The 9,061-nt window shown below is 56.1% G+C and overlaps 1 protein-coding gene across 2 annotated transcripts; it reads left to right on the top strand.

Moving 5' to 3' along the window:
- The first annotated feature begins 75 nt into the window (after positions 1–75).
- Positions 76–8,244, top strand: RPS6KL1 (ribosomal protein S6 kinase like 1). 2 transcript variants are annotated; one of them, XM_051620476.1, is made up of 10 exons: positions 76–298; positions 560–684; positions 1,505–1,597; positions 2,406–2,453; positions 3,140–3,272; positions 4,594–5,523; positions 6,509–6,598; positions 6,754–6,836; positions 7,128–7,223; positions 7,683–8,244. In XM_051620476.1, exons 1-10 carry the CDS (start codon positions 91–93, stop codon positions 7,791–7,793), a joined length of 1,917 nt encoding a protein of 638 aa, XP_051476436.1. In that variant the 5' UTR covers positions 76–90; the 3' UTR covers positions 7,794–8,244. The 2 variants fall into 2 exon arrangements, with proteins under 2 accessions (XP_051476436.1, XP_051476437.1); XM_051620477.1 differs by lacking the exon at positions 6,754–6,836 and having other exon boundaries at positions 7,683–7,751.
- Positions 8,245–9,061: the final 817 nt, after the last annotated feature.

The raw sequence follows: 9,061 nt of genomic DNA, 5'->3' as shown, positions 1-9,061 counted from the left end.
CGGCCGGCGCGGGGCCCGGGGCGAGCGGCGCGCTTCCCCGCGCGTCCCCGCCCCTCCTCCCGCCGCGGCGCGGGGCGGCGGCGCGGGGCCATGAGCCGGGCCGAGGCCCGCGTTCTCCTGGGGCAGCTGCGGAGCCGCGTCTCGCCCGCGGGGCCCGAGGGCGGCGGGCGGCGGGACTACCTGGTGGAGGCGGCGCGGCAGCTGCGGCTGGCGCTGGAGCGGGACGTCAGCGAGGACTACGAGGAGGCCTTCAACCACTACCAGAACGGCGTGGACGTGCTGCTCCGCGGCGTGCAGGGTGCGCGGGGCCGCCGCGGCGGGCGGGCGGGGGCTGGGACACCCCTCCGTGCAGGGCGGCCGGGGGCCGGGCATCCCTGCGGGGAGCGCAGTTAGGGGACCGAGGCATCCCTGTGAGGAAACCAGCGGAGGGTGAGGGGCATCCTTGCGGGAGTGCAGCCAGCAGACGGGGGCATCCCTCCAGGGAAACCAGCAAGGGGGCCGGGGCATCCCCGCGGGGGGGCAGGAGGCCCCTCACGCCCCCCCTCTGCGCTGCCCGCAGTTGACCCCAACAAGGAGCGCCGGGAGGCTGTGAAGCGGAAGATCACGCAGTACCTGAGGCGTGCGGAGGAGATCTTCAACTGCCACCTCCAGCGGGCTGCGGGGGATGGCAACCCCGCTGGCACGGTGAGGGGCGGGCGTGGGGCAGCACGGGCGGGGTGGCAGTGGATCCACGTCACTGGGAGATCTGGGGGGATGCACACGTAAAGCAGTCTTGCTGAGCCTCCTCAGCTGCCTCTACCAGATGTCGTGGTGAGGTGGCATAGAGAAAATGGCAGGCACGTCAGGTGCAGAGCGTCCTGGCATGCTGGTGGCTGTGAGGGAGCTGGCAGCCTTTTGCTCTGCCTGGTGCAAAGAACAGAGGTGGGCCCAGCTTGCCTGGTGTGCTCCCAGGACTGCAACACCCCTATCAATGTGCATGTTTTAACTTGTGGCCGTCATAGTGAAAATTAGCGTTTTTGGTGGGACTGAAGCCACCAGGGAGAACCACCTTGTCAGATGTTAAGAATGCCATCTTCCCTGTCATTGTTCCCATCTGGATTGAAACCAAAGACTATGGCTGCTTGCTGCACTGTGGGAAGGTGGTGGTTAATGAAGGCAGAGGGGAGTGAAGCAGGGCAGGGTCTGGGGTGGTGAGAAGGAGAAGAGGAGAACAACAGCTGCCTTCTGTGCAGATCCCCTTAGTGTTGAGGCAGTTTAGGTTGCAGTGATTTTACCTCTGCTGCAGGTGCAAGCTTTCCCTGAAAGCTTAAAAAATCCAGGAGCTGGCCAAGAAAACAGTCCAGCTGATGTTAGGAATCAACCACTACAGCTGGAGAGTCATCTCTGGAGGTTTACCAGCCTGGCAGTATTGCTGCCTGCTCTGGGAAATGAAGGGACTTGTTCCACCCACTCTCACAGACAGCAGCATCTCTAGGTTCCTCATCTTCCCTTCCCCACCTTGCAGGGTTACAGCAGCCTGCGCTTCCGGCCCGTCAGGACGCTGAGCTCAGCAGTGGAGAACCTGAGAGGATGTAAGGTTGTGGGAGTGATCGATAAGGTAATGACTCAGCCTGCAACTGAGGGGGTGAGGATGGGGCTAGATCAAGGGAAGTGTAACCTGGAGGATCCTGGCAGCTGGGCTGGGGGTGCTGGCCCCCAGCCTACCCACTGAGAAATGTGTGTGTTACCATCCACACCATTCCCACCAAGGAAAATTCACAGGTGAGGATGCAAGACCCTCTAGGGGTCAGCTGGGAAATCTGTTAGCGTCCCCATTCCTTTTGCTTATAAGATCTAGCAAGATAATTACAAGAAGGCTGGTGCATCCAGTTCATTCCCATGCATGGAATCATGCTTGATGCTTCGGTACCATGATTTTGGACTCTAATGGATCATCTAGACTTCAGCAGAAGGCAAACTATGTGGATGAATCAAGCAATTGTTAGTTCATGATCTTGGCATGAAGTTTGCTCACAGTCTCCGTACACGCACTGACACATTGCTCTCCTCTGCCATTCACACATCTCAGTTTGTCAGGACTGATGTGGTCCTCCTGTCCTGCCAAGTCCCAGGTGGACAGCCCAGGGCACCACAAGGGGCCCAGGAGTGCAAAACCCTTTGTTGTGAAGGAAGCAAAACTGGTGTGGGAGTCACCTCTTTTTTTAATTAACTCTCTAATCCCCGTCTCCATAGCTATCTCACCTGTGTTTTGTCTTTCAAGAGTAGGGGTTTGAGCACCACCAGACTCTTCTAGTTAGGTGGGAGTTTTTTGTTCTGGAGTTGAGTGCATGGGTCGTTCCCGTAGGTTGCGTGTTGGGGTGGGAGCAGTCACTGCTTCTGAACAATGTTTTATATATTGCTCCCAGGTGCAGATTGTCCAGGATCCAGCCACTGGTGGGACCTTTATACTCAAGGTGGGCGTTTTCAGTTTCATCTGCCTGTTTCTCCCTGTCATTCCAGAGCAGATGACCGGGGCAGGTGAGAGGACCAAAAACTAGCAGATCACAGAAATGCTGGAGGAAATTCATTGCTCATAAAGCTTCTTTTGGCTGTCTCAGCCATCTTCTGTGATTGGAAGGGAAGAGGTTCTCCTTGGTCATCCATTCCTCTGCCTCGTAGTCCTGCAAGCCAAGCTGTATGTCCATGTTTATCTGAGTCAGCCCTTGAAATGGGTGGTAGGCGAGGTCAGTACAGGTCCTAGGGCTTTTTCCAGTGCCCTTGGAACTAAAAATAAAGGACTTTAATAATTGGATAAGGAGGCTCTGACATGAGAGGGAGAAGCATCAGTTCAGAGGGGAGAGAGGAAAGGGCCAGGATGATGGGTTCCCATCCAAAGGCAGTAGGGGCAGTTGTGGGGGAAGGCTACTGCTCTGGACCAGCAGTGTCCTGTGGGTCCCACAGTGCAGGTGGGGAGCACTCTGCCTTGGCTGACCTTTGCAGAGCCCTGCCAGTTCACAGCTGGGGGCTGACAGGGAGTTCCATTGCAGGTGATGCAGGGGGGCAGCCATGGGGCTTAGCAGGCTGCCTTTCTGGCTGCCTCCTGCCCTGCCAGGTGCTAGGCTGCAGGGAGATGTGCTGTAACACATCTGTACCTCCTCAGAGCCTCCGCAAATCCCATGTTGAGACTCGTGAGCGACAGACCATCATCCCTCATGGGGTCCCCTTTATGGTCAAGCTGCTGTGCTACTACGTGAGTGAGGACTCCATCTTCCTCCACCTGGAGCACGTGCAGGGTGAGTAGGGACAGCACTGCCTCCCATTTGTGGAGCATCCTGCTCTTATCCCCAGCCTCCCTTTCTTTAAAGTCTCAAATATGTTTCTTATGCTGGTTTGGGACTGTTTTTTATAGTGACAGCACAAGCTGTCCTCTTCATAGAAGGGTGATTGGTACCAGGGCTTGGAGACTTTATGGAAGGAGTTGTTTAGCTGTATGGGGGATTTTGGAGCTTTGGTAAGAACTGACTGGGGAAGTAGTCTAGAAATGGGCCTGTGGAGACCTGCAAGGAGAAAGAGGTTGTGTGTGTGTAGGGGTGTTATGTGGAAACTAGCCTTAGAGACCACTGTGTCCCATGGGAGGGAACAGTCATGCCTTGAGGTAGAGATTGTTGTGGTCCAGTGTCTTGAAAAGAAAAACCTTTTCATTTCACTGGCATTTTTTTGCCCATGACGGAAAAGTGATGGAGAAGGACAACCAAGTGAGGTAGTTTGCCTGGATGTTGTAGAACAAAACAAAATACTATTTTGATAAGACCTTTCTAAAACATTGTTTTGGTTACAAAAGAAGAGGCCACACTGGAATCTGACCAAAAAGAGGAGATGGAGGGCATAAAGAGCAGGGAGCATATTGGGGTTCGAGTGCAACAAAGAGGCAAAGTTGGGGCTTGTCCCAGATCCTGGTGAAGAAGTGTGACAAGGTGGAGGCTTGTTGCAAGGAGCTTCTCTGCTGGTTTCATGGCTAAGTAGGGAGCAGCAGCTGATGGAGGCTGATGTGTTGGAGAACAGCATCAGCTCCTCATGCGTCACAGTAGGAGGGACTGCAGAAAGCAGCCAGCAGCTGAATGTGGTGAGGCTGGGAAGCTCCAGCAGTGTGCTATGGGCTCCAGGCCTCACTGCTCTGGCTCACTGCTGACCCATGGGCTCTGTGCCAATGCTGTGAGACCTCTCTAGCATGGCTGTCATGTGGGGAGGAAAGGCTTTCAGGGGAAAGTGAGAATGGTGGTGGGATCAGGGGCATGTGTGAAGATGTAGCTGGCCAGTGACTTCTGAGTGGCGGAGCTGCAATCAAGGAGGCTGTGCAGAAGGGGGATCAGGGCTGCTGAAAGAGAGGGGAATGAACCTTTGGTCTGGCAAATCCTGGAGGAGGTGTCATGTTGAGCAGGTATGCTTGTAGGGCTGGGGAGTACTCTGCATGGACTTGAGCTTTGCTGGGGAGGTTAACAAATCTTGGTGACGTTGCCAGCATGTGGGCCTTCCCCTGTGCCTAAATGGACCGTGTCTGCAGCCAGGGGACCAGGGATGCTTTCTGCCCTATCACATGTTCTCTCTGCTTTCCAGGGGAGACGCTGTGGTCTCACCTCCGCTCCAAGTACTGTGTCCAGCAGGGCTCTGCCTATTCAAACACCATTCAAGCCCTGAGAGACCATGGCAGAGTTGACAGCGTGGGAAGCTCCCAGGACAGCAGCCAAGTCTCCATCTTCTCTGCTCAGACAGGCAGTGGCCTCCCAGGCTGTGCAGCCCATCAAGCGCTGGGAAGCACGGATGCCTTGTCCCCTCAGGAGCAGTCCCCCAACCCCAGGGACCTCAGCCTGGGGAACCACTGCCAGCCTCACCTGGCTCCTGCTGTTGTCATGAGGGCTGCACCTGGAGGGCAGGATCTCAGTGTGACCCAGGCTGTGTCTGGTGTTATCAACCATGTTCCAGCAGCATCAGCCAAAGGCCCTGGCCACCTTAGCAACCAGGGCCTTGTCATCTACCCCTGGGACAGTCAAACCGGTGGCACGGGCTGTGGATCGGGGAGCGCAGCTTCCCAACAATATCCAGGCCAATGTGCCAGTGAAAAGCTTCTTCAGACACCTGGCCCTGTACCAAAGGCTGTGAGAGTGGGCCAGCCAGGGGCAGAGGAGCTGCCATCTCAGCAAGTGTCTGAGGTCCCCTGGGCTCAGCATCTCCTGACCTCCTTGGGTCAGAGGCAGCTCCATGCAGGATTTGCCCTGTCCAGCTCTGGCAAGGCTCATGGGCCTGACCCAGCAGTACGGGACTCCTTGCGGGGAGAAAGCCTGACCTGTGGCCAGCTCAGAGAGCAGCCACTCTCAGGACAGTGCCAGTTTCTGGCTTCCCATGGGCACAGCCGGAGAGCTTGGGCTGTGAAGGAGGAGCAGGTGCAGCTGTGGGCAGCAGAAATCCTCCTGGCCTTAGAGGGACTTCACCAACAAGGTGTATTGTGCCGGGACCTCAACCCCAGGAACCTGCTACTTGATGCAGCTGGTAGGTAGTGCTCCAGGCTGCTGTCCAAGGAGGAGGAGGCTGGCCTTAAGGCTGCTAGACTACTGTTTGTCCCATTCCCAGGGACTTGCTTGAGTTTGCTTTGGGGGAGGGTGAGAGTCTGGGGAGGTTTGGCTGTTTCTGAACCTGGAAGTGCTGTTTCAGTTGGGATTTCCAAGTGCTTTTTACAAGAGATGGCTCTGCAGTGGGAGAATTGGGGCTGCAGCCACAGGAATGCATTGCCCCTGGTCCCATGTGGGGACTGGCTGCTTGGGAAATCCCAGCACTGGGAAGCTGAGACCAGCTGATCTGGGCCCGAGGTTAGTGAGATTGCAGCTTTCCCCTGCTTGTAGTTACTGCTTACTGGGATATTCCAGAGCCTGCCCATCCCTTCAAGCCATGGATACTAGTGTCAGTGCAAGCTGAGCACACATCCCTGCTCAGCTGGCAACAGCTGGGGCAAACTGGAGAGCTATGAATTGCTTAGGGAAAGAAAAATGCAGAGAGCTGTGCAAGGGGAAAGTCAGCCTTCCTCCCTTTGGCACTGCTGCTTTCTTCACTGCAGCCAGCCCTGAGGTCTCCAAGCTTGGAGTCCACCTTGCCAGTCTCGCCAGCTGCACAGGCCTGCTGGGCACCTGGGGCATGCACTGGGAGGGCGAGGGAGGTGCAGTGCCAGGAGATGTGCAGTGCTGGGGGGTAGGATGTGCAGTGCTGGGGGATGTGCAGTGGGGGGGGTGGGATGTGCAGTGCCAGAGGGATGTGCAGTGCTTGGGGTGGGATGTGTGCGGTGCTGGGGGATGTGCAGTGGGGGGGGGCGGTGGGATGTGCAGTGCTGGGGGCTGTGCAGTGCCTCTGTGTTTGGGGTGCAGCAGGAACCCAGTGCCCTGGCTGTTCCCATTTGCAGGGAGGTAGCCAGGCTTTGTGCTCTGACCAAAGTCCCTCACTTTGTCCTAATCTCCCTGCTTTTGGCTCTGGTACTGTTCTGCAGGTCATGTCCGTCTCACCTTCTTTGGCCAGTGGACAGAGATAGAACCCCAGTGCTGCAGCCAGGCACAGGAAGAGCTGTACAGTGCCCCAGGTAAGGGACACATCCCCTGCTTTCTTCTGCTCTCGGATCAGCACTGCCAGCTGGGGGAGAGGGAGCTTCTGCAGGCAGTGAGATGTGCCTAGCATGGCACAGACACTAGTATTCCCTGCCTCCAGCTCTTAACACCTCTCTGGCTCTTTCTGCAGAAGTGGGGGGTATCTTGGAGCCCACTGAAGCAGCTGACTGCTGGAGCTTTGGCTCTCTGTTGTACGAGTTGCTGACAGGAGTGGTAAGAGGCAGAGGAGCTGTGCAAGGAGTGGGGGGAGGAGGCAACATGACAGCACGGGAACTCCCTGCCATGCAGGGCTGGAAGGGTGCTTTGCCCTGCTGGCACCTCAGCACCATGACAGGTTACTTCAGGCATGTGATTCCTAGTGCCTGTACATGGTTGCTGGGTGTTCAGAGCCCTGGGCTTTAAATCCTGCTGTGTAGAGCTGGGGTTGTGTGGTGATGAAGGTTCAGCAGGGTGCTCCTACCCTTCTCAGTGCCTCCACTCACCATCATTCTCTGCCTCCTGCAGCCACTGTCACAAAACCACCCTTCAGGGATTCAACCTCATACCCCATTGCATCTGCCAGAGGGGCTCAGCATGGCCGCTAAGTCGCTGCTCACTGAGGTAGGGGGCTTGGGTGGATGGGAGGGAGGATGGGGCCAGCGCGTCCAGCCTGGGTAGCTTTTCAGCCTGAGGAGGAGAAGACTCCAGAGGGACCTTATACTGACCTTCCAGTACTTGAAAGGAGCCTATAAGGCTGGGGAAGACCTGTTCACTAGGGTATGAAATGATAGGACAAGGGGTAATGGTTTCAAGCTAGAAAAGGGTAGATTTAAGTTGGACATTAGGAAAAAGTTATTTAATATGAGGGTGGTGAATCATGGGAATGGGTTGCCTAGAGAAGTGGTGGGGGCCCCATCCCTGGGGTCAGGCTTAATGGGGCTCTGAGCAATCTCTTCTAGTGTGAGATGTCCCTGCTTATTGTAGAGGGTTGGACTAGATGACCTTTAAAGGTCCCTTCCAACCCAAGACATTCTGTGACTCTATTCTATGATCCTACTGTCCCATCCCCTTTCTCTGCAGCTCCTACAGTACAACCCAAAGCAGCGTTTGGGCTCTGGAGAAAGTGGCATGACGAAACTGAAGTCCCACTCCTTCTTCAGCACTATCCCTTGGAACAAGCTGGTGGGCTAGGCAGGCTGTCCTTCCCACAGGGAGCTGGGCACACAGCCACTGTCCCTGGCACTGGTGACCCCGGGTAGCACTGGCAGCTCTGCCTGCTGAGGAGTGGGGAAATTGCCGGTAAGGGCTGCCCTGGGGTGAAGTACACGTGAAGTTTTGCAGCCTTACATGTTCTTTGTCTCTGCTTGTGTTTGTTGGCATCTCTGAGAGAGGAGGCTGCAATCTGGGCTGTCTTCTCTAGGTCCTCGCTGGTGGGAAGGGCAGCCCAAGTGCTTACCCAGAGGAGAGGCCACACTCCTCTTTTGGGGCATCCCTACTTCAGCCTAGTACCATGCCCTAGGGCTCCCACCCTATGTTTTTTATCTCTGCTGCAACCACAGTAGCACCCCCACCCCTCCCCCACCTCCCATTATTTCTTGTGGCTTCCAAGTGCATCTCCTCCAGGCCCCGCTGGCTGGTGCCTGAGCCCAGGGTCTGTGCCCATCCCTTGCTCTGTGTGTGTGTGTCATGTCTGGTGCAGGGAAAAGATGGGAGGGAGGCCTCTATTCTCCCTCTGGCCCTCTGAAAAGAATAAACCACTCATTATGGATTGCAGAAGTGTCCCTTTGTTTCTGAGCAAGACCAGGGAGGCCTGGGCTGAGCAGTGAAGGACCCCAAATCTCTCTCCAGCCTGGGTAGGAGGCCTGGGTTGTTGTCCACTGGCTGGCAGCACCCTGCAGCCAAAACCCAGAAGGTGGCACCAAGTGCCTGGCCAGCTACTCTCATGCCCCTGCCTACTGCACAGCATCTTGCATGTGCAGCCATGCAGATGCATCTTAGGGCTCAGAAAAAAAAAAATGCAGTGGGCCTGTTTTCATCTAGCCTTTTGCCATTACCCATTCTGGCTCCAGCCTCCTGCACCTGGGTGCTTCTTTCTGCTGGCAGGACAGCAGCTGCCCTCGTTGCTGTGCTTTGAGCAGTCATTCCTGGTAGGACAAACAGCAAGGGGTTAAAGGGGTGAACGCTGAGAACCAGCACTGATGGAAGGAGCATGAGTCAATACAACCCAGGGTGGAAGAAAAAGAAGCATGAACAAAAGGGGGCTGTTAACAGCTGAGGCAGGAGCTGCTGTGCTCCCTTTTCCAGGTCAAAGCCACAGGCTGGAGGAGCAGCTGGCAATGGCAGCAGTGCAGTTTTGGCCCTGGTCTCCCACCACTCCCTCCCGTTACCCGACAGTAACGAATTAATGGCACCAGCGAAACTTTCCCGTGGCTACCCGATTCCAGCTCCTGCTTGCCACC

This window comes from Apus apus, chromosome 5, assembly GCF_020740795.1.
Source record: "Apus apus isolate bApuApu2 chromosome 5, bApuApu2.pri.cur, whole genome shotgun sequence".
In the NCBI taxonomy this organism is placed as follows: domain Eukaryota; kingdom Metazoa; phylum Chordata; class Aves; order Apodiformes; family Apodidae; genus Apus; species Apus apus.
This window is presented reverse-complemented; position numbering and strand designations above follow the sequence as displayed.